This window comes from Lynx canadensis, chromosome A3 (genome assembly GCF_007474595.2).
Source record: "Lynx canadensis isolate LIC74 chromosome A3, mLynCan4.pri.v2, whole genome shotgun sequence".
NCBI classification, from domain to species: Eukaryota; Metazoa; Chordata; class Mammalia; order Carnivora; family Felidae; genus Lynx; species Lynx canadensis.
The window spans coordinates 5,483,740-5,507,956 of NC_044305.1; the positions used below are offsets into that span (position 1 = coordinate 5,483,740).

At 51.6% G+C, this 24,217-nt stretch overlaps 1 protein-coding gene across 3 annotated transcripts; it reads right to left on the reverse strand.

Annotated features, from left to right (window-relative positions):
- Window positions 1-1,020: 1,020 nt before the first annotated feature.
- On the reverse strand, window positions 1,021-23,412 carry RAE1 (ribonucleic acid export 1). Of its 3 annotated transcripts, XM_030309335.1 has the most exons (13): window positions 23,227-23,403; window positions 22,754-22,789; window positions 20,721-20,817; window positions 20,052-20,156; window positions 17,922-18,014; window positions 12,466-12,552; window positions 11,632-11,718; window positions 11,441-11,512; window positions 10,352-10,459; window positions 6,639-6,745; window positions 6,482-6,557; window positions 5,728-5,922; window positions 1,021-2,108 (listed from the first exon to the last, which is right to left on the reverse strand). In XM_030309335.1, exons 3-13 carry the CDS (start codon window positions 20,808-20,810, stop codon window positions 2,022-2,024), a joined length of 1,107 nt encoding a protein of 368 aa, XP_030165195.1. In that variant the 5' UTR covers window positions 20,811-20,817; window positions 22,754-22,789; window positions 23,227-23,403; the 3' UTR covers window positions 1,021-2,021. The 3 variants fall into 3 exon arrangements, with proteins under 3 accessions (XP_030165195.1, XP_030165194.1, XP_030165196.1); XM_030309334.2 differs by lacking the exon at window positions 22,754-22,789 and having other exon boundaries at window positions 23,227-23,412; XM_030309336.1 differs by lacking the exons at window positions 22,754-22,789; window positions 23,227-23,403 and adding an exon at window positions 21,680-22,711.
- Between the last annotated feature and the right edge of the window lie 805 nt (window positions 23,413-24,217).

The following is a 24,217-nucleotide window of genomic DNA, read 5'->3' on the forward strand; positions in this document are numbered from 1 at the left end:
ATCTACGTGGCAGGTCCGCCTCACGGGCAAGCTCTCACCTCCGTTTGGGACTTTGTGACGATCCAATGCCGGAAAACGTTAAGTGAGCGAGACGACTGGTCCTCTCCACGAGGCCTACTCTCTCCTCGCTCAACGAAACGGGGACCTCTGGCTCGAACCGCGTGTGCGCAGCGGCCTGACACTGGTTAGAAGAGTCACGATCACACGCGTGGCTTTCTGGACTAGAAGATGCCTGCAAATCTCTTCCGCGTACCTACCGCATGCGACGCACAGCTCGGGCGCCTGCAGCGATGACGTCTAAGGTGCGGAGTTTCTCAAATACTCCGTGTGCCTTTTAGGAACCGTGAAAGCAAGCATCTTAAGTCCAGTGATTCAACAACTATTTCCTGGTGCATCAGCGAACCCCAAGCAGGCTTTAAGGCTCTAGGTTCTGGGCCCCGGCCCCGTCTGCCAGGGTTCACATCTCTGTGGGCGCCAGGGAGCCGCCCTCACTCCTGGTTCCACCACCCCACAGTAATTTCGGTAAATGGACCTTGATAACAACGTTTTAAGTTGGCCAGTGACTAAAACTACCTAGCCCCTTGGTCACGTGACAAGGCCCAGTCTTGGAAAAGAACGCTCTTCGAAGCTCACGACTCGGGCCGTTTCGAGGTCCTTTTCAAGCATCGCCAGTCACGGACATACAGAGAATGAAGAAACTCCCGGTAAACGAACACTGATAAATCTTGTCCACCTGCCGTGAGGGTCAGCCACCGAGATAAGCAAGCCGGACTCGGCAGAGCGGGCTACTTGCTGTCTCCCCCCACAGGCACAGATCATAAAGCCGCACGGCTGATTCGTGCAGCAGGGAGAGAAGGGAGGTGGAAACGATTAACTTGAAGATTCAGACTTTTTCCCCCGTGCACCTGCCTTTCTCCCTCAAAAAACGCATCTTTCAATGCAAAGAGAGCTGAAGAGTTAAAGGGCCTGAATTTGCTTGGGATCTGACTACCAAAGAATTCAAACCATTGAGCGCAGGTGATCTCTTTCAGTAGAAAACTTTATTTTCATTGCTTTTTACGAGTAGGCAAACAAGTCTTACAATATTAGGAAAGCCAGATTTCCAAACTCAGCAAGCCAGTTTACATCCCAGTCCCAGACAGTAAAGCGTAAGATGCATTTGGGATCGCAGGGTAGGAACACAACAACGGACTCAAAGGTCAAATGTCAAAGTCGAATTTCATTTCAGATACTTACCAACCAAGAATTTTCAAGTACGAGAAATAAATAAAATAAAAATTAAAAAGCCACGCCTGAAAAGAAAACAGTTACTGGGCGTGAGTTCAGAGCATGTCTCATGCAGGGGGCTCGCTCCTAACTTGAGGGCCACACAAACATCACCCGCTTGGGTCTGCACACGGAACAGGCCCCGTCCCAGCCACCAGGACGTCCGCCCGCAGAGCCAAACGACACCGGGGACGTGGAAGACGGAACGAAAGAAGCCGGTGCTTGGAGAAGCAGCGGCCGGCCCCCCGCGCACGGCTCAGGATTCCCGCCCTCCTCAGCAAGACCGCTGCTCCCCCAACGGCGTCTCACATCACAAATCAAAACCCATGATCATGCTGGGCAGGACAACCCTGTGAGAGCTTAGGGGGCAGGCCAGGGGAGAGAGAGACAAAGGGAGCTTAGGAGGCAATCTTCAAAATATTTTATTACAAAATACAGTACAGCGTCCGTAGAATGTTCCCCAATGTTCTCTAATACAGACGTGGCTGAACGAAGCGCTGAAAAATGCCTGGCAGTCGCCCACAGGAAGCTGACTTCTCTAATGACTTCAGTCCCCTCAGGGCCACAGCACAGACCTGTGACAGGCAGTCGCCGTGGCCGGCTGGGCTCCCGACTGCTGAACAATGATCGTTTTCTCCAGGGGTTGAAATCCACATCCATGGCTGACAACCTACCAAAAACTGGGACCCAAATTCGTACAAAGACGAGGCAGAGTGAGAGAGAACGACTCCCGACGGCCCAGAAGTCTCCGGCCGCTACTTCTTATTCCTGGGTTTTAGTTCTTCGGCTGCGTTACGCAGAAAGATGTAATTTTTCTTTTGGGGATTATAAAATTCATGTCCCTAAAGGGAAAAAGACACAACAAGCTTATTATGAAAAAGCAAAAGTTAGCATTTTGTGGGCACTCGGCACACGCCAGGTCCTGTGCTTTGTGCATCAAACAGAATCTCTCTGGGGGAACAAAACAGGTTTCTGGCGAGAAAGAAAAGGCAAACCAACGTTAAGCAGAAACCGGTTTCGGAGGAAAGGTTAAGGGCGTGGAGGAAGTCCGTCTTCGGTGTCCCCCTCGGACGGACCATCTTTTATGGATTTCGGCACGGAGACTCTTCAGCCCACCCCCACTCCAAGGCCCGGAGGGCCGCCCACGGGAGGAGCAGAGCCTCCCAGGAGGACGGGGGAGCACTGGCCTGGACCTGAGGCCTTGAAGCAGAGCGGACGTCTGCTCTGAGGCTTCCCGGGCACGAGGGCAGGGTCCGGGACAAGCCTCCCCACGCAGACCCATAGAGACGCGGAGGCACGCACGGCCGTCAGTGCGTCTGCTCGTGCCCGTGCTGAGGTGGAAGGAGATCGGTATGACTCTGGGGGAGCCAGAAAAATCTGGACCAGGCTGGACTCTGAAGGGCTGGGAAGGGCAGACAGGGGGGCTTTAAACATTATCCCACAGGGAAAAGGAACAGCAGCCACCAAAGTCATAAGTGGCATTAAGAGTGATACGGGGGGGCTCCCGGGTGGCTCGGTCGGTTAAGCGTCGGACTCTTGGTTTGGGCTCAGGTCGTGATCTCACAGTTCGTGAGTTCGAGCCCCACATCGGGCTCTGTACTGACAGGGCGGAGCCTGCCTGGGATTCTGTCTCCCTCTCTCTCTGCCCCTCCCCTGCTTGCTTGCGCTCTCTCAAAAATAAACCAAAAACAAAAAAAAAGAGGGAGAGACACATGACAGACCCGTTTCAGGGAGATGATGGGGGTGGGGCAAGGCAGAAAGGCAGCACTCCAGGGACCAGAAGCGTGGGAACAGGGAGGTGGGAAGGGACACTGACTGCCCTCTGCCTCCCCCGTGACGACAGGTTTTTGCTCATCCCCGGGCAGATGTGCCGAGGTGGGTCTAGAAGCTTTGCTCAGTGGTGACCATACGTTCTCATCGTAACACGCAAGGTGCAGCTCTTCTGGACAGGTACACTCGGGCAGCAAGCGGAGAGTATTAATCGTAAGCGATCACGGTCGCATCCCGGAGACAACGATCCTTAGACCAGAACAGGGTGAAATTCCCAAAGCAACTCCTTCCAAACGAGAACGAGGATATAAGCAGCGGGCGCCACGAGCTGGCGCAACCTGTTCGGACAAACTCATCCTGAGCGGCTTTCACGGCAATGAACTTTCTCACTTCCTTCCACTACCAACGTTTCCAAGCCCGAGACACACGGAGCCCCGCAGAGAAATCGAGGCCTCAGGCCACCACCTGGCTCAGGCAGAACCAGAAGTGCACACTTTGCAAAACTGAGCGTGTGGCTCCCCGGGTGGATGGACAGACACGCGGGGCACAGTCGTGCCACGGGCTGCTACATAGTGAAAAGGATGGACCAGGGATACGCTCCACGCCATGCGTGAATTCCACAATCATCACACTGAGTGAAAGATGCCAGGCAAAAAAAAGCGTGTGGTGTAGGACTCCTTTTTTTTTTTTTTATAACTGTTTATTTACTTTCAAGATAAGAGACTGTGTGAGTGGGGGAGGGGCAGACAGGAAGACGTCGAATCCGAAGCAGGCTCCAGGCTCCCAGCTGGTCAGCACAGAGCCCGACGTGGGACTCGAACCCACAGACCATGAGATCCTGACCTGAGCTGAAGTCGGACGCTTAACCCACTGAGCCACACAGGGGCCCCTCTAGGACTCCTTTTACATAAAGCTCTAGAAACTGCAAACTCATCTACAAAGACAGAAAGCAGATCACCGGTTGTGTGTGGGGAGAACGATTCCAGCAATACACACGGAAACTTCTGGGGGTGATAAAAGCACTCTCTCGACTGGGGTGAAGGCTTCACGGGCATATATACGGATGCTGAAACTGATCACTCCGCACGACGACGACTGCATTGCAGGGACACGTCAGTACAGCTGCCTGACGAAAACCAAAGGGCGGCTGCACGGCCCGCATCAGCAAACGCTCAGCCACAGGGGGCACATCTGTAGAGGCCGGGGCAGGCATCGAAAATAACGTGCTGAAGGGCGCCTGGGTGACTCAGTCGGTTAAGTGTCCGACTCTTCATTTCAGCTCAGGTCACGATCTCATGGTTTGTGGGATCAAGCCCTGCGTCGGGCTCCGTGCTGACAGTGCAGTGCCTGCTCGGGATTCTCTCTCCCCCTCTTTCTCTGCCCCTACCCCGCTCGTGCTCTCCCCCCTCAAAATAAATTAAGCTTAAAAAAAAAATTAAAAGTTACAAGAAAAAATAACAACGTGCTGAACAGGCAGGGCGGCCACAGGCAGAGCGGCCAGAGACAGTGACTTCCGGCTCTTCTGAGAAAAAGAGAGAATCGAAGCTGAGACCGAGACCTATGCCCCAAGAGAGCGGATGGTGACTGACACAGAGGTTGGACACGGGAGAGGCAGCAAGCCTGGAGGATAAAGGATGCGTGGGTGGGAGTCAGCAGGACTCTCCTCCCAAAGTGAAGGTACCCTAGGGCACCAGGTACACACATCCTGTAGGGACCATGATACCGGAAGAGCTCAGGAATCAAGTCAGAAACCGAAGGGTCACTGGTTTACGGCGGAGAACCCCGAGCAGAACCAGTCAGGCTGAGAGCTGACCAGGAGGGGCAGCATCCCAGAGGTGGCCAAAACAACAGAAGCTAGCAGGCGTTAACCTCTTCCGACAGGTCTATCGGTCAAGGGAAACACGGCTCCTGCGCGAGCTCTGGCACGGCCCCAGGCTGGAGGACAAAGGAGCTGGTGGGGAGGGAGAGAAGGCGCTGGGAGGAGAAGGGAATGGAGTGGCTTGAGGGAGTCCTGTGCCTGTCTGTGGTGGCAGGAGGGCAGAAGGAGACGGGCCAGAAGACAGACACGTGCCGATGGGAGGGAAGACACGGTGGAGAGGCTGCTGGGGGAGGGGACGAGAGAGACAAGGGTCGAACAATCCAGGAGAACCAGCAGCTGAGAAGCAAGCATGTGGGCTGGCCGAGAGACAGCAGACATCAGCCAGTGGCCCGGAACTCAAGCACCCGAGTCAGGTCCCTTCGCCACTACGCCAGGACGCCTCAAAGATGCAGCCACGATCCAGTCAGCCCCTAAACCCTCTCCCCAGATAATACACAAAAAAGCCACGCCTCCAGCCAAAGCTCAGTGACCTGGCCCCGCGGCCCCTGCCCCCTGCATGACCACTTCCTCTCTGGCCACCGCCCCAGCCATCACTGAAGGACGTGCGGCTTCCAGCTCCCCTCTGCTTCTGGGCTCACGATGACCAGACCCTGCCCAGGGGCAGGGTCCCAGGGAAAGGCTCTACAGGTATGACTTCACGGGGTCTGCACACCTGGCGAGGAGAGCCTGCCATTTCCCTTGGAGGTGACGTGATGGTGACCTGCCAAGGTCACCAGCGAGTCCAGAGAAGAGTCACAGCTCGACCCGGGCCTTCCGCCTCCAGCCTGGCGTTGTCACCCGAGAGAGCCCAGGGCAGGACTGGGAATCCTCACCTTTGACCAGTCGTAGCTGGAAGCATAGGCAAATATGTTCCCATTGTGATTGAAGCAGCAGGCCGATATGGGCTGATCTAACTGTTCCGAAGTTTTTAGCTTCGTTCTGGCATCTTTGTCCCAAAAGCTGAATCTGCCATCGGATCCCACAGTGGCAAGGGTGCCGTGAACGGGATGGAATGCGATCCCGTTTACCTGAAGGGATTGACACGCACAGTGAGAAGCGGACGACGGAGGAGAAAGCACGTCTCTACCAGGACGTGCTTCCTGCTGCACGTACGAAACAAAACGTACAGACTGTCACTTTGTGAGAGCCAGCTGCCCGCTGATCACGGAAGAAACTAGCCATGCTTCCAGAATCAACTGCCAGCCCAGAACTGAGTCACGCCTCTTGTTAGGGACACAAGTCAGCAAAAATCAACACGTATGCGGCTACCGACACTGCGGAGAGGACCCCACAGGAATGCCTTTTTCTTTCTCAGCAAACAGCAATTTCTGAGTTTTAGCTAAGCGAATCACCTGCCTACCAGCACCCAAAAGGAGGTGGATGGCCCCGAGAGCCCGAAGCGAGAGCCCGAAGCTTGCACCCGAAGCAGCAGGCGGAGACCAAAGACAGTGTGTGTCATAAAAACAGAAACCCGGGCCCTGCAGCATAAGTCATCTATCTCTGCCTGTGACCCCTAATGACTCAGCCACCCACCTCCAAGTCTAGTTTCTAGACAGGTTCTCAAGGTTAAAGTTTCTAAAAACATACCGCGTAGATGTCCTGAGGAGCTGAGGTATTGGTTCCGTTCGAGCGGTGACATTTGAAGGTGAAGTTGTCTTTGGCACTGAAAAGCAAAGGCCCAACTGAGTTTTCCTTTCTGAAAGCGTCTCCAGTGAAAATTCACAAGCTAATTGAGCCCACTTACGGATTTGGGGGGTTGATGTAGTGAATAGCAACCCTCCCCTCGATACTTCCCAGAGCGAAACCAGTCGGCTTGTTCTGTTTATCTTTGAAAATAGCCACGCATCGATGCTACCGTTTGGAGACAGAAAAAGAGAACGTTATCACAATGTAAAAGACAAGATTTCGTAACTAAGCGAAAATAAGTAATTTTCACCGTTTTTGGGTTTCAGAAGAACCAGAAACATATTATACAAATATGACACAGAGGTGACTGCTCGTCCTCCAGTAAACATCACTGTCCACCTTTTGGGAAACCACTTGTACTTGACCACGTGACTTTGCGGATAAACCGCAGACGGCACGCTTCCGTCCGTCTGGCCTCTGGCTTGGCCTCTGGCGCCACAAAGGCCTGTCACTCCCGCGGTTCGCGTGACCCCCGGAGCCCCACCACATCCTACCCCGCTGCCGCTCATCGTGGGGTGGGGGGCGCACTCGTGTCTCCGACCCACGGCCCACCACCAGTGGGCTCCCTGCGGCGACTCACCCAATGCTTCTGAATCCGCTTCCCCAGGCAGAAGAGGGAAACGGCGTCTGCCCGGCAACCACAGGGAAAACCAGGGCCGAGTGGGACAGGGGACGTGACCAGCACTTTCTAACTGTGACCACACTATGCAGGAGCAACACACCGCACCCGTCTAATGCTGGGTCTGGGGACCAAAGGAGGGTCTCCTGGACTCTACAGAAGATCCCACCAAAGAGCCCGGGACCCAGCCCCCGTGGCACAGGACCAGGGCCCGGGTCTTCGTGCCTCCTTCTATGCTTTCATCTACCTTGAGAGAAGAGCATGCTGGCGAGTGGGGGTGGCGGGGAGGAGGGGGGGAGACAGAGAGAGAGAGAGAGAGAGAGAGAGAGAGAGAGAGAGAGAGACAAAGAGGGAGAGAGAATCCCAAGCAGGCTCCGCGCCGTCAGCACAGAGTCTGACTGACGCGGGGTTCTATCTCACCGACGGTGAGATCGTGACCTGCACCAACATCAAGAGTCAGATGCTTAACCGCCTCAGCCAATCAGGCACCCCGCCACTTCCTCCTTCTAGATGTGACAACCTGGCCTACCCCCGAGAACCACCCACCCGCCCCAAACTGGACATTTCATCTTCCTAGAGGGGCTGGGGAGGCATGAGGGCAGCATCAGAGCCTGGGACGAAGCCATAGGAGAATGATGGTAAAGAGCAGTTTCTGTTGTTGTAACACTTATTAGAGCGCACAAATTTCCTAAGTAAACAGAAAAGCACATGCTAGTTCTATTTCTGTACCGTTTGCCTTTTTTTGAACAGAAAGCCCGTTACTTCTGCGAGTAGAAAAAAAATTAATATAAAGAGACAAAATCTGTAAGTTCTTAGAGGTCAGCAGGAACCATGGCTCGTCAAGCTGTGCCTCCCATGCTCAGCACAGAGCCCAGGAACTGCACACCTCTAGGGGGCACCATCTACAAGAACACAACCACACAGCAGCCCTATGCAAAGGCTGATGGCGTGCCTCAACAAATGAAAGGCCAGGGTGCCTAGAAGCAGGAAGTCAAGTCAGATCAGACTAGGTTTTGTCTGGGAATCTGGGATTTATCCAAAGGGAAATGAGAAGTCACTGCTGGCTTTTCGGCAGAGGTGTGGCAAAGTCAGACGTGCCACTAGAAGAAAGAGCCCCCCCCAACCCACGTGTGGAGAGCAGATCAAAGGAGGGCACAGACAGAACCTCTTACAGTCATTCGAGGAGATCTGGATTAGATGTGGTGGGAGGGAAGGAACAAAATGAACAGATTTTAAAACACCTGCAGAAGTGAACCTGGGGATCAGGGGGACAGGCGGAAAGGAGGGGGAGCAGATCAAGGATGCCTTTCCGATTCGCAGCATTGACAACAGCAGGTGGGTCTCATGAGATGCAGAGCACCTGGGGAGGAACACGCTGGGGGTGGGGGGCGGGAGCAGGTGAAGATCGTTGTTTTGCTCAGCAAACATCTACAGAAGCCTTCTACCCACCAGACCGGGCTGTAGCTGGGAACGAAGCAGCAACAAAAAGAAATCTCTGCTCTTACTGAGTTTACTTTCTAGTGGGCAACACAAAACGAAACACATGAAACACATCACGCGTTTATCTCTAAGGTACATACACACACGCACACACGCAGTTTGGGGGAAAACGGCCAGGGAGAAGCCTGAGGAGGGGTAACACCCAAATAAAGATCTGCAGAAAGTCGTCCCGGGTTTGGTGACGGATACTGTTGGGCGGAGACGTCGGGAGACACGTCAAGGAGCTGTCAGACTGGGGGTGTCCTGCAGGCATCCCGGAGGCGAGGTCTGTGGGGGGTCTGAGTCCCCAGCCCACAAGGTTTACCAAAATGACAGCAGGGACGGGAGAGGAGGTCCTGCTTCAGGAGAGGAGGCAGCGCGGCCAAGGGCAGACACCCGGGGAACCCGAGACGCAGCAAGCAGCAGGGAGGAAGACGAAGCAGCAACCGCGAGGCAGGTGGTAAGAGGCTGGCGTCGCGGAGAACAGGGACAGGGCGTTTGAGAACATGTAGGGACAGTGCTGAATGCTGCTGGGCTGACAGAAGAGGACGGCTGGTCAGCGTCCACCGGAATCACTGACGAGGAAGCCCTCGGTGGCCAGCCAAAAGCTGTTTCAGAGGAGTCACGGAGGCAGAAGTCTCAAGGGACTCGGGTGAGAAGTGAGTGGGAGGTAAGGAAACCAAGAAAGCGCAGGTGAGATGCTTAACTGCAGAGGAAAAAGGGGTCCGGGTGGGACCAAAGGATGTGGGCCAAGAGTGTTTTCTCGGGTGAAGAAGACTAGGGCACATGTCAGGGCCGGTTGTGACATCAGGAGGGGGTGGGAGTCCAGACAACCCCCCGCCCCCGGAGGAGATGGGGACCACCAGCACGAGGCTCCAGACCCCCTCCACACGATGGGCCTTCCCAAGGGGCACACGTCCCCCGACTGGCGGGAGAAAGCGGGGGCAAGGTGCAGGCGCAGGTAGCCTTCTAGATTCGGCGGGAGGAAGAGAAGCTCCCCACCGCTGGCCTGTATGCCGAGTAGGAGCCGAATGGATGTGCGGAGACAAAGGTAGGGGAGGGAGAGCCTAGGAGTTTCAAGTGAAGAAAATCTAAGAGTCTGTGGCAGGTGAGCTGACGAGAAAAACCCGGCAACTGGGCGGGATGAAGGCACAGCGGAGGCTGGGAGCTATGCCCACGATGGGCCCAGTCCGCGGGGGTATGCGATCTGACTCCGCGGCATCCAGCTGTCCGGGGCTCGTCTGGAGAGGACAGAGAAGTCCGGCTTGCCCGGGACGGACAGCAGGTACTCACTAAATACTTGCTTATATCCTCAACTTACCCCCCCCCTTGAAACTACTTGCCGGGGCGCCTGCGTGGCTCAGTTAGTTAGGCATCCGACTCTTCATCTCGGCTCAGGTCACGAGCTCATGATCTGGGAGTTCAAGCCCTGCATCGGGGTCCGTGTTGACAGCTCCTGCTTGGGATTCTCTCTCTCCCTCTCTCTGCCCCTCCCCTGCTCACGCTCACTTTCTGCCCAAAGAAATAAACTTTAAGAACTTTAAATAAACAAACTTTTTAAAAAAAGAAAATGCTTACAGGTGTCTGGAAGCACAGTTGTATCCCCATCGTGCGCAGTGAAGTGCGTGTGACACAGGCTCATTAAGTATGTGCGTCCTGGTCACGTGACTCACCTGATGTTTCAGCGGGGATTCTATCCTCCTGAATTCGGAGGGCTGATTCTCTAACTGGTAGACGATCAGTCCCCTCTCTGCAGTCGCCACCACGGCCATAGGGTAGATCTAGGGAATGGAGGAGGCAGCGGCGTGCTTAAAATGAAGGACTGTGGTTTTTTTACACAAAACTATTAGATCAAAATTCTTTCAGAGTCACAAAAATAAGTCTGAATTTTTTTTAATTTAAAAAAGACCACTGGTATCAACATGTTTCATGAAAATCTACAGAAACCATATCTGCAAGTAGAACGTCCATTTTTAAAAGGCTCGTTTTTTAAAACTATAAAATACAATCATTTGAAAAGTACACTGAGGAAGAGAGGAGAAATCAAAGTCACCTACACCATCCCTTCAGATGACAGCTGTTGTCACTATCACAGTGTGTTTACTCCGGTGTTTCTTTGAGCATTACGCACATATAGGCATGTACGTATGTTCCTGCATAATCCGGATCCTTCACTCGAGGTGTGTGTTCCGAGAATGCTACTGGTGACTGTGCAATATTCCCTCAAACAAACACAACACCAGGTTCGTTTAATCTCCCTGGTCCTGTTGGCCCATTAGGTCACATCCAAGGTTTCGTCGTGTTACGCAAAACAAAACCCATCTGCGTCGTTTTTCTCACAATAAATTCCTAAAAGTGCGATTACTGGTAGTTCGCACAAAACTTTAAGACTTATAACCAGATGGACAGAGAAAGTTCTTCGGTTTCTCTTCCACTCACGGTCCCCAAAGATCCGGTGCCACACCACAAAGTTGTTGCCAGTTTTTCTACAGCAACCAAAAAATGTTATAGACTGATGGCACGTGGCTTCCTGCGTATGTTCAAAACACAAGTGGCAAAAAAAACCCCGGCAGCAGGACTCAGTAATTTTGGAACAAATCCAGCACAAAAATCTCCTGATTCAAGACGACAGGAGGTCTGAACTACATCCTCTGGGAACTTATTAAAATTCGAGGGATTTTTACATTATCCTCTAATCGCAAGACGTCATCAAGTTTTGTATTTCTCATAAAAGGATACATATTAAGTCGGAAATTCCTTACCACATCGGCGCAGTAACATCTTTCAGGGAGTTGCAAAACCATCATGGGATTTGATGATCGTGTATCCCAAAACTAGAAGGAAAAAAAAAAAAAGCCAGTAACTGACCATTCAGAGCTCTAGTGCAAACAGCATGAGAAGTAAATGTCCATCCTGGTCAGGTCATGCAGTCCCCTCAGTGGCATAATCATACCTTCAAAGTCTTATCCCAGCTGCCAGTCATCACACAGCTGTAGTTTGGAGCTTTGATCCAATGGATGGTCTTAACAGGAGCGTCGTGCTTTCAAAACAAAATCAGAACAGATCAAGATGAATGTAACCATGTGCCGAACGGCCTCAGTTCTGGAAACTCAAAGAGAAGGAATGAACTTAAATATCAAGGTCGTACCAGACAAACACCAAAGGATATCCGAGCCCTTCCCAATGACCGTGACATCCAATTTTCCCCGAGAACTTATATCTACTCACCATCCTGACAAATGTCAGTTTTATTTTCCCCCTAATTAGCGAGCACGTGAGAGTAAAAGCAAGCCCCTTCCCAGGGAGGCGTTCAGAAATGACGAGTAGGGACTCCACCACTTTTGTTTATGGTAAGGTGGTACGAATCAAGAAATCAAGGAGATGCTTCTGGCACAGTCACACAGCCCCGTGATCTCGGAGTATGCGATGCCTTTCTGAAAACGTTTCCACGTCAAGGGGCCCTTCTCAAACAGGTCAGACCCTCTGGTTCTTGGCCCTCTTGCCTCCGTTACTCCTGCCTTAGCAGTCTTTCCACAAGAGCGTGCCTGCTGTCCCCGAGCAGGCTAACAGCTCCACGGGCGCGTGCAAGCGTCCTTCTTACTCGCTGCCGTGTCTCTACCCCTACGGAAAGTGCCTGGGATACAGCAGGCATTCAATAAATACTTGTCGAACGAACGAGTATCCAAATACAGCTGGGAAAAGGCAAGCCGCACGTGGGTGTCGGAATGTCAGATACGTGAATGTTGAGGCCCACGGGCACCAGCCTTTTGTGGACGGCGTTTGTTACCTGTGCAATCTGTATTGCTTGATTACTGTTGAGGTCCCACATTTTGGCAGTTTTATCACATGATGCTGTAAATACTTTGCTCCCATCCTAAAAGAAAGTGGAGAAAATTTGTCATTGGAAAAAAATAAAATTTCTATCTGTATATTAAGTTGATCATATTGAGGCAGCTTTCATTTTGCAATTTTTAAAAAATTTTTTAAATGTTTATTTTTGAGAGAGAGAGGGAAAGAGAAAGAGCACAAGTGGGGAGGGGCAGAGAGAGAGGGAGACACAGAATCCGAAGCGGGCTCCAGGCGCTAAGCGATCAGCACAGAGCCCGACGTGGGGCTCGAACTCACGGACCGCGAGATCGTGACCTGAGTCGAAGTCGGAAGCTTAACCGACTGGGCCACCAGGTGCCCCTGCAATTTTTATTTTTCTAATTATCTGGGGGCTAGTATATCATAAACTACGCTGTCATACCCAAAACGTGTTTTAGCTTCATTTCTTTATTACTGATTTATTTTTCTAAGAAATACCACATAAACAGGATGAAAACCATTCAAATAGCTCTTGAAGTTATACAGGGAAGATGAGGTCTCCCACCCCTGACCTGGCTCCTTCCTTATGGGCCACTCACTACCCTCTGGGAGTAGTTTTTGGGTATCCTCCACCTGTGTGTATTACCAGGGGACGTTTATACATTTTTTCTTGTTTTGATTAATTTTAAGCTGTTTTTTTTTTTTTAAATGAATTTCAAGCCCTCACAAAAGTTGCAGGAATAAAACCATGAACATTCGTAAACGCTTCACCTAGAATCACCAACGGTAAACACATTTACGGTATCTCTCTATGTAGACACAAATATATATCCATAATCATTACACATTTGTTCACCTATGTATCCAATAACATTCTGAAGTGCACACCCTAAGACTACACTAATTTTTATTCTTTAAATTTCTTTAATGTTTATTTATTTATGAGAGAGTGAGAGTGAGCACATGTCGGGGGGGGGGGCGCAGACAGAGAAGGAGACACAGAATCCAAAGTGGGTTCCAAGCTCTGAGTTGTCAGCACAGAGCCCGACACGGGGTTCGAAGTCACGAACCGTGAGATCCTGACCTGAGCCGAAGTTGGCACGTTTAACTGACTGAGCCACCCAGGTGCCCTTACGCTAATTTGCAAAAATCACTGGTCCTATGTAAACTATAGAACAGCTTAAAAAATTAGCAATCATGGTGTGGTGATTTTAAAAATATTCAAATACAGGGATGCCTGGGTGGCCTAGTCGGTTAAGTGTCTGACTTAGGCTCAGGTCAGGATCTCACGGTTCGGGACTTCGAACCCCGTGTCGGGCTCTGTGCTGACAGCTCAGAGCCTGGAACCCACTTCAGATTCTGTGTCTCCCTCTCTCTCTACCTTTCCCCAACTCACACTCTGTGCCTCTCTCTCTCAAAAATAAACAAACGTTTAAAAAAATTCAAATACAGAACTCATAAATTAGGTCAAATACAAAGAAGCACAAGATAAGTTTTAAAAAGTACTAAATGGAAAGTTCTAGACCAGCGGTTGGCAAATTTTTTTCTTTAAAAAACAATTTTTTTTTATGTTTTTATTTTACTTTTGAGAGAGAGAGAGAGCCACACAGTGAGAGCAGGAGAGGGGCGGAGAGCGAGGGAGACACAGAATCCGAACGGGCTCCGGGCTCTGTCAGCACAGAGCCCGACGTGGGGCTTGAACTCACAGACTGCAAGATCATGACCTGAGCTGAAGTCGGACGCCCAACTGACTGAGCCACCCAGGCGCCCCACAAATTTCTTTCTTAAAGGGCCATTTATTTAGTGAATTTTCGTCTTTATAGGTCTCCGTTCCAACTCCTGAAGTGTTACATTTGAAGGCAGCCATACACACTAGGTACATGAGGGAGTGTGGCTGTGTTCCAATAAACTTTATTCCCAAAAATAGGCAACGGGCCACAGTCTGCTGACCAGTGACCCAGATTATGTCATTTCTGGTTCCAAAGTTCCAAGATTTACTGCCATCCCTCCCCAGCAAAAGTTTCTTCCCATAGAAAGTCACCAGTTCTGCAACTGAAAGACAAGATACAACCTGCCTGTGTCAGTGACCTCGGAAGCCTCACTCTGTAAACCCTCACAAAGACACCGATGCATGCGATGGCCACCCCCAGACCGAGGGACGCGCCGGCCTCTCCATCGCACCGGCAACGCCCGTCCTACCAGCCGTGACCAGCACCATGACCAGCACCACATGGCAGCGGCACACGAGGGCCCAGTGGGCGCGCCGACCTCGAGGCTAATCTACCCGAAGGCAGGGCAGACGACAGCACTCGTGTTCCCGGCCCTGTGTTCTCCACCCAGCTGCTCTCCACGCTGCTACGGCCACGGAGCGAAAATGTCCTCAGAGGGCAAAGAATCATCTTCGCCAAGTTTGGTTTTTATGCCTCCACGGTCGCTCTGGCTCTTTCGTGCTTCCGTGCCGTTACGTATGCGGCTTCCTCTACCGGACACTCTTCCCACGCTGGCCCATTTCCCTTCCTGTAGGCCTATGAGGGAGGCGGTCAAGCACATGGGCTCTGGAGCCAGGAAGGTCTGGGTCTGGGCCTAGACTCGGCCACTCACTATGTTCCCTCAGGCAAGCCTGTCGTCTAACACCGTGCCCGTCGCTTTACGTACGTGTGGTCTAGCTGTCACAAGTTCTGCCACCTGGAATTCTTACTTGTTTCTACAGGTCTGTCCTAAGAGACCAGAAATTCCATGAATACGGTATTTGCCTACCTGGCCTACTTTGTTTTCCACTCTATCCCCAGGGCTTTAGCTTACTAGAGGAGCCTGATAGTTATTTGCTGAATTAAATATGACCCGTCGTAATTATTATCACCTTCATTTTACAAACAAGGAAACAGATGGAGAGATCAGGTAACCTGCCAAACTGAAAACACTGAAGAGTAGAGCCCAAATTTGAACCTAGGCCTGGACTGGATGACACAACGCTCAAAAAACTAGAGGTCTGTGTGCAGTTCGTTTCTCTAACTCTTGTCTCTTCAGTGAAGCCTTCACGGCACCCTCCCCAAAATTTACAGTTGCTTTCTGTGTTCCCCACTACCCAGCACCAGCACACCTTCTCAGAACTCAGAACCCTTCGTTACGGTGCTCAATCCCTCCAGCAGATGACGCACAACTCGGGAGAAAGGAAATAAGCTGTTCTCGTTTTTATACATCCCGAAGCCGCTCAATACATCCTCTACCAGTTCATTTTACTTCTTCCCTACTTTATAAGAAACTTTACATTCTGATCCATCACCAAATCAGAAAAAAAGACAGGCAAAATAAATCAAGTATTTTAAATTTACTCAAGTTATTACTTTTCCACGTGCAAATTAAAAATAAGTTGTGGGGCCCCTGGGTGGCTCAGTGGGTTTAGTGTCAGACTCTTGATTTCAGTTCAGGTCACGATCTCACAGTTCGTGAGTTCGAGCCCCACGTCAGGCTCTGTGCAGACACCGCACAGCCTGCCTGAGTTTTCGGGGTTTTTTTGGAGAGAAAGAGAGAGCATGTGCGTGAGCAGGGGAGGGGCAGAGAGGGGGACAGAGGATCCCAAGGGGGCTCTGAGCTGACAGGCCAACAGCAGAGAGACCAATGCGGGGCGTGAACTCATGAGGCTCAAACTCATGAAACTGTTAGATCATGACCTGAGCCACTCAACCGACTGAGCCACTCAGGTGCCACCCCCCCTTCCCTGGGATTCTGTTCTTCTCTGCCCCTCCCCTGCACGTGTGCTCACTCTCTCTCTTTCTCTCTCTCAAAACACAGTTAATGATGAAAACAGGAGCAACTCTGGCTCCTGACCATCCCGAAATATTGACGAGTAGCAGACTCATTTCTTAGTTAGAAACTAAGTAAGATCACGTCATTTAAAAATGACCACATAAAACAGGAGTAATTGACAGTTTCTCATAGTTAAACATACACTCACCATACGACCCAGTAATCCATTATCTGCCCAGGAGAAATGAAAACTTTTGTTCGTGGCAATTCCAGGACCCAAGTGTTTACAGCAGCCTGATTCCTGACCAAAATGGGCAACAACCCAAACGTCCTTCTCCTGGTGGCTGGGTGAGCAAACGATGACCTGGCCACGCAGTGGGCCAAACCACTGGCACGACCACCTGCACGGGGCTCAAAGGCACCACGAGGAGTGAAGGGGCACCGCGGGGCGGGGCTGTCTGCGCGACCCGGCACGGGGAGAGCCACGGGCACCAAAACCACACCAGTGGTTTCCAGGGGCTGGGATCGGAGGAGGACGTGCCCACATAAGGGCAGGGGGGGATTCTGGGGGCTAATGTTCTGTGTTTCGACCACAAGTGTCTGCAGCCTCAAAAACTGACAGAATTATACGCTAAAAAGGTTCCGTTTCATCGTCTGCAAATCATACCTAATGAATCTGACCGAACAAATGACACAGAAGGCATGGGAGGGGCCAGAAGGCCTAGCCTCCCCAGCATGGGGGTACATCTGTCTGCCCGTCAGTCAGGCCCCTGTTTTCTTGCCTCCGCTGGGCTCAGCCAACCGGGCCAGAGCGGTGGCGGGAGAGAAAGGCTGAGCTGTCAGTGCCCCAGCCCCTCATCTCCCCAGGGGACCGGCCTCTCCACAGCTGCGGCCCGCCACACCCACCTTCCCTTCTCTGCTGGGCCTTGTGAAAGATCTCTCCATTTACTCTCCCCAATCCACAGCAGAAGCTCAGAGCCACATTAACTTGGACATATTTGTTTATATGACTGATATTCAAGATTCGGAAGGAAAAACAGAATTCTAAAACCCTAAAAAAGACTTCAAATGTCTGTTAATAGAAAAAGATTATTTTTTTTCCTCTAGCATTTATTTTCTGAGATACTACATTTCCAATTTTAAAACAACATAAATTTATGGCATAAAGGTAAAAAAGGTTTCCAGAAATTATTTAATCCTTTGCCCAAGGTAACGTGTCAATAAAATGATGAAGTTGTGTTTTTGTTTTTTTAATTTTTTAAAATGTTTATTTACCTCTGAAAGAGATAGACAGACACAGTGCGAACAGGGGAGGGGCAGAGAGAAAGGGAGACACAGAATCGGAAGCGGGCTCCGGGCTCCGAGCTGTCAGCACAGAGCCCAACGCGGGGCTCGAACCCACAGACCGCGAGATCATGAACTGAGCTGAAGTCGGACACTCAACCAACTGAGCCACCCAGGCATCCCTAAAATAATGAAGTTTTTATGCAAGAAAAGCTTTCAGATTAACTAAAGCTAACGTTAACGGACCCCCTTAGGAACATCAACGCATTCAGAAACTCAGAATTTCCAACAATGTGTACAGATACCCGCTATTTGTGGTTTGGGTTATATAAAAGTTGAAACACAAACTCTGGATTACACACGATTTTACGCTGCAGAAAACACGAAAACTTGAATGAGACTCACATCACTCCAGCAGACATCTAACACCGGCCCCGTGTGCATCTGCTGGGCTTTTGGGATCGTCTGTCCGCTATCTTGAACTTCCCAGCAGCGAACCTGTAGCGATACGACAAATGAACACAAACAGCAAGCCATGGCACACTGCACGCAGTAAACACCTGATAAGGAATGGGGGCAACTTACGCATACAGAAACGTCTCCTATCAACCTCATTAACTTTAACAACAAAGCAATTGAGGGGGGCCTGGGTAGCTTACTCGGTTAAGCATCTGACTGTCTATTTTGGCTCAGGTCACGATTTCATGGTTCGCAGGATCAAGCCCGGAGTCGGGCTCTGTGCTGACAGTGCAGAGCCTGCTTGGGATTCTCTCTCTCTGCCCCGCCCCAGCTTGTGCTCTCTCAAAATAAACATTAAAAAAAAAAAAAAATGTTTGCTGTGCTGTCTTTCTATGCACACGTTGTCTTCAAGAAACTAGATTACAGGGGCGCCTGGGTGGCTCAGTCGGTTAAGCGTCCGACTTCAGCTCAGGTCACTATCTCGTGGTCCGTGAGTTCTAGCTCTGGGCTCTGGGCTGATGGCTCGGAGCCTGCTTCCGATTCTGTGTCTCCCTCTCTCTCTGACCCTCCCCCGTTCATGCTCTGTCTCTCTCTGTCTCAAAAATAAAAATAAAACGTTACAAAAATATATAAAAAAAAAAAAAAAGAAAAGAAACTAGATTACAGAGTACCTTCACTCTCGTCAGCATTTTTCTCCCTTGCATCATTAGTTGCCATTACATGTTCTTCTGACGTTTTTTAGTGACTCATTTGAAGTCTTTCCAGAAACTACATGTAGAAACCAAACCTGCTCAGCCATGGCTACCTTCCTCCCCTTGCTGTTCTCCTCTCTTCATCCCCCTGCCGCCCCACTGCCTCCCTGCTGCCGAAAAATCTTTTCCAAAACTTTTAAAATGGCAATCCAGCATACAAACATACCACAGAATACCATTATTAGCGGACTAGCACGGAGACTTCTTAAAATGAGGCGGTATCAGGTAGCGGCCAGGAGTCTAGACCCTGGGCCATATTGCGAGGGTCGGCAGCCCCGCCTCACCCCTCCCTTACATGTGGGCCCTGGGCCAGTTATTCTGCTCCTGAGCTCACGAGCTGCTTCATAAGACGGGGAGGACGGTGAAGAGACTGCTGGAGAGTCTGCAAGAGACAGCCTGGGGACGTTCCTCATGCCCCACAGGGGAATCACTAAGATGCAACGTACAAACCTAAGGATTTCTCACAGGTATGGCCGATTACCTTTCAGGAGCCCCGTAGCAATCTACACACTCAGCAGCGGTACATGTACGGTTTCGGCTTATCTTTGGCGGGACCAAGCGTTACGCTTTTCCGCTTTTAATTTTCGGTAACATGAGGGAGTCTATCACCTAAGTCTGAATTCATCTGCTCAGGAGTGTGGCCGGATGGCTCCAGTCCACACCAAGGGGCCACCTGCACTCCTTCTGTGAAGTGCCTCTTCACATCCTTTGCTTATTTTTCTACCAGGTTTTTATCTTTCTGTGTACTGTGATTTTTTGTGCCTTTCTTCTTGTACGCCACAGGCTAAGAGTAACACCTACGCACGATCTGTGCTTTGCCCGAAGTTAAACAAGTTTAACGTGTGCCTTAAGAACATTTCAGGATAAGAAAAGAAATTTATGTATACTACCACGGAAAACAGTCATTCTCAACGATACTACATTTGATCTGGGAATCCACGTCAAGTTACTGAACTAAGGCAGGAAATTTTTTTAAGGTCGTATGTATGTACGTACGTATGTATATGTACGTATGTAAAGTAATCTCCACACCCAACGCGGGGCTGGAGCTCACAACCCTGAGATCAAGAGACATGTGCTCCACTGACTGAGTCGGCCAGGCCCCCCCAGAGGAGGAAGTTTTGAGTGATGCCTATGATCATGCTTTCTTAACAAAAATCAGGGTAACAAATGATGTCAGCGCACTCAGAAGGGTCACACCCTCTAACCGATTTCTTTCTTCATTCACTTCATTTACCTGGGAAAGAACGGAGCCAAAAGGAAACCTAACCCTGTCCATACAAAGAGAGAGGACTTCTAGAACATGCACGTAAGGAGCACTTACATCATTAGCCCACGATCCTGCAATAAGAAAGTTCCCGGGCAAGGTTGGTGGGCTAAAAGACAGACAACCAATGCTATCATCAGGAGACGATGTTACTTCAATATCCTGGGGGGGAAAAGTCAGCGTTACAAAGTATGCATCATTAATTTCATTCAAAATTGTTTTCTTTCTCACTAAGCACTCAGGGTAGACTTTCCTTGTGTTCAAGAACTAAATGAACTGGACCTCTCTTACTTTGATCCCAAAGGGGAAGCTACGGGAAGGACCAGCATAGATGGGAGGGACCAGACCCAGCACCCTCTATGAAATGCCCATCATGATATCTTCCAAGCGACGGCCCACTGGTTCACTGTGGCCTCAAAATGCTTGATCAAAGTCATCGCCTGTCCCCACCCCAAAGGAAATTCTAACTCAACAGTCGTGGGCTGGGCCCTGGGAACCCACATTTTTAACAAGCACCGCGGTGACTTAAGAGATGGGGAAAGTTAGGGTGCCCGGGACACTCGTGCAGTGGACACAGCTGCCGTGCTCCCAAGTTGGAGAAAGTGGGCTAGACAGAGTTTCAGAGCTTTCGCCCCAAAGGAGGCTCCCACACTACTTCAGTGTCTCTCACTCAGGGAGGCCCTGGTGCGTGATTTCCTCCAAGTGCCGTGAAGCTTTCCGCGGTACCTTCATGGGGTTGTGGTTATCTGTGCTTGTGCTGCCAAACATGCTGGTCCCACTGGTTCCGAAACCCGAGGTTGTTCCGAACAGACTCATTTTGGCCCTGAAAAGTAACGGAAAACGTTAAGGACGGGTCCTTTCTTCAGGAATCAAGATCACTGAGAGCTAACTTAAAGCTAATTCAGCCACAGAAGAAAAAGAAGACTCTAAATGAGTTTCTCTCTTCTCAAGACATCTAAACATGTGATAAGCAGGTACTTTTTAAAGATGAACTTTCTGGGGCACCTGGGTGGCGCAGTCGGTTAAGCGTCCGACTTCAGCCAGGTCACGATCTCGCGGTCCGTGAGTTCGAGCCCCGCGTCGGGCTCTGGGCTGATGGCTCAGAGCCTGGAGCTTGTTTCCGATTCTGTGTCTCCCTCTCTCTCTGCCCCTCCCCCGTTCATGATCTGTCTCTCTCTGTCCCAAAAATAAATAAACGTTGAAGATGAACTTTCTACTTTAGGACTGTTTTTGACTTACAGGGAATTGTCAAGACAGAGTTCCCACACACCGCCCAGCCAGCTTCCCCGTTTCCCTCGCACGTTTGCCACCGTTAGTAAACTAAGACACTACAGCCGAGTGCTTTTCGGTCACCAGCCAGAAAATAAATGCACCCATGTTTTACGTAGTTTGAGACGCTGCCCTTGGCACCAGGAACACAACAGTAAACCAGCAAAAGGCCCCACTCTCCAGGTCACCACTCAGTGGGCGTTTCCTGTCTTCTTACTAACTTCTACGCTGCTTTAGGTCAGCATCTCCGAACGAAGTCACTAAGACAAGCAACCAGTCCCGGCAAAGTTCAGCAACTTCTCCGTACAAGAAGTTTTAAACAGTACTCCATCGGGTCTGCTCAAGTACCCAAAGGTCTGGTATTACATCCTGGACAACACAGAATGGGGAGACCGCTAGGGATTCTGGAAAGGCACCTGGGCTTCCCGACTTCATGAAGCAAGTGGGCGCCCAGCGACTCGGTCAAAGCAACGGCTATGATCCCGTCGGCATCTGAGAACAACTCTGTGAGAGGACGTTAAATGTGAGCAGTGCCCGGGCAACGCCAGCTCACTGCCTGAGAACAAAGGAATAACAAGGCTTCTGCAGGCAGAGTCCAGGAACCAGTGGCTACGCGGCTTGGGGCAGGCGACTTAGCCTCGATTTTCTCATCCCCGAAAACAGAGCCACGAATGCCCACTTCACAGAATCACAAAAAACAAGGGAGGCCACGCACACACACGCACGGCGCCTGAAAATCCTCTGTTCCTTCCCTCTCTGCAGCTCTCCTGTTGGGAGAGAACGTTTCTGCCACGTGGAACCCGGGGAAGGAGCAGGGGTCACGCAAGCATTAACCAGGCTACGTGGACCGCGTGTCATACAGGACGCTGGGACCCCTCAAGTTCGGAGGACCCGCGTACAACTCAACCGCACCTCCCCGCCTGCGCCACCCGCTGCGTTCCAGCCAGGTGGCTCTGCTGACGCGCTTCCTGCGCGTGGACACAGCAAGGTCCACCCGGCCTTGGAACATTGCCGCTATCTGTTCCTTCCGCCTGGGGTGACTCACCCTCCCCCATCCTCCCCACGTCTCAGGCTGAATCTTCAGACCCCCAATTCAAAAGCCGTCTCCCGAGCACTTTTGGGGGGCGATGGAAACGTTCTAAAACTGGACCGTGGTGATGTTGACACAACCGTAGGCAACTTCCCAAACCCATCGAAAAGGTCCGCTTTAAAAGGGTTACAGTAGAAGGCTGCTAGACCCGTCTGTTGCCAAAAGGTCACCTCCTCAGAGGCGTCCCTGTTTTCCTCATCTGACATCTCCAACCTCGGAAGACATCACCCTGTTTTCTGGACGGCACCTGTCAGGATCTGATACTGTTTGCAACCAGGCTCTTCCCCAAGAGAAGGTCAGCTCCGGGAGGACAGAGGGCTGTCTGGATTCTTCCCTGGCACACGCCTGACCCTCAGCACAGTGCCTTGGGCACGGCGGCTGGGACTGGACAGATACTTGCCTGGGGGACGCGCGTCTCCGTGTGTACCAGCAAACACTTGGCAGAGAAGGCCGGAAACAAAGAGACAGATCAGTTTCAGACAGTGGTCAGTGCAACGAAGAGAGGTTAAGGCGGGAGAAGACTAAAGGGGATGGATGCCCTTCTACACTGGTCGGGGAAGGCTCCTCCGAGGAGGTAGCATGCATCTGATAAGCCAGACCTGTAACCGGGGAGGGCAGAGGCGACAGACGCTGCCATCAACTCTGCGACCCTTCCCAGTGCCTCAGTTTCCCCACAAGAAGGACGAGGGGGTTAGACCCGAGATGACTCCGAGGCCCCTTCCAGCTCTGGCGTCCCTCCCAGGGGCCGGTAACGAAGCCCGCTAACCGGCCGGCTCGCGCCCCGGCACCTCGCTGCGGGGCTCACTCCGCCGGGGGACCCGGCCTCGGAGGCGCCATGGCCGCGGGGAGCGAGGGAGGCGGCACGGGGCCTACCTGAGTCGCGCCGCGGCGGGGGGGCAGGTGGCGGGGAGCGGGAGGAACTCGGGGGCCTGCGAGCCCACCCGGGCGAGGAGGAGGCGAAGGCGAGGTGGCGCGAACAGGAAACCCAAAGGCCGAAACACCCTCACGCTGGTGGACGAAACTGCCCCAATTACCGCGGAGCCACGGCGCCTGCGCCCCGGGGCCACTTCCTGTGTCGCCCGGAAGGCAGCGAAGAAAGAAAAAAAAGCCTTCCCCCTCTCGCGAGACGATGACGCATGCGCAGAAGCGTTATTGACGCCGAGAAGCAGTCTCCGTGCCAGCAACATGCGGATTGGTCGTAAGTTGGTGTGGCCCGCCTGCAAGTTGCCAAGCAACCGTTTTAATAAATTCGCCGCTGCCGCTCCCGCCCACGGAGGATAGTTAGTATCTTCTCTCGAGAATTAAATGTCTAGCAGAATTCTGATTGCCGCCAATTCAAGTCCAAGGCCATCCTCGGAGAAGCTGATGGAATGCTGCCTCGGGCTGCGGTGAAGTCCGCCAGCCTGGGGCCCTGCCCTGGCCTCCTGTCTGCCGTCCGGGGCTCTTGGGGCCTCAGTTTCCTTTTGTAAAATTGGCATAACGATGCCTGACTTCAGGAAAGTTCTTAATTGGGATCGAGTGAAGTAACACACATGAAAGACTTTTGCGAAGTGTAAGATTCCATGAGAATGCTAAGGGGTTGTTAGGACACACACATGGACGCGTGCCAACTCCAAAGATTTCAGCTGGTGGCTGAATTTCTGAAGGAAAAGGAGAGGGATCTCCTGACTCTGTGGGACATACACTGAACCTTCTCCTTTGCTATTCAGTGTGGTCTGCGAACCAGGAGCCTTAATATCTGCAGGGGACTTTCAGACCCACAAGACCTTTTTATAAAATGCAGATAGAGAAGGTCCAGGGGGTGCTGAGCAAATTCCCAGCTGAGCTGGCCGCACCGAGTCTAGATGAGGTATTTGGAGTCATT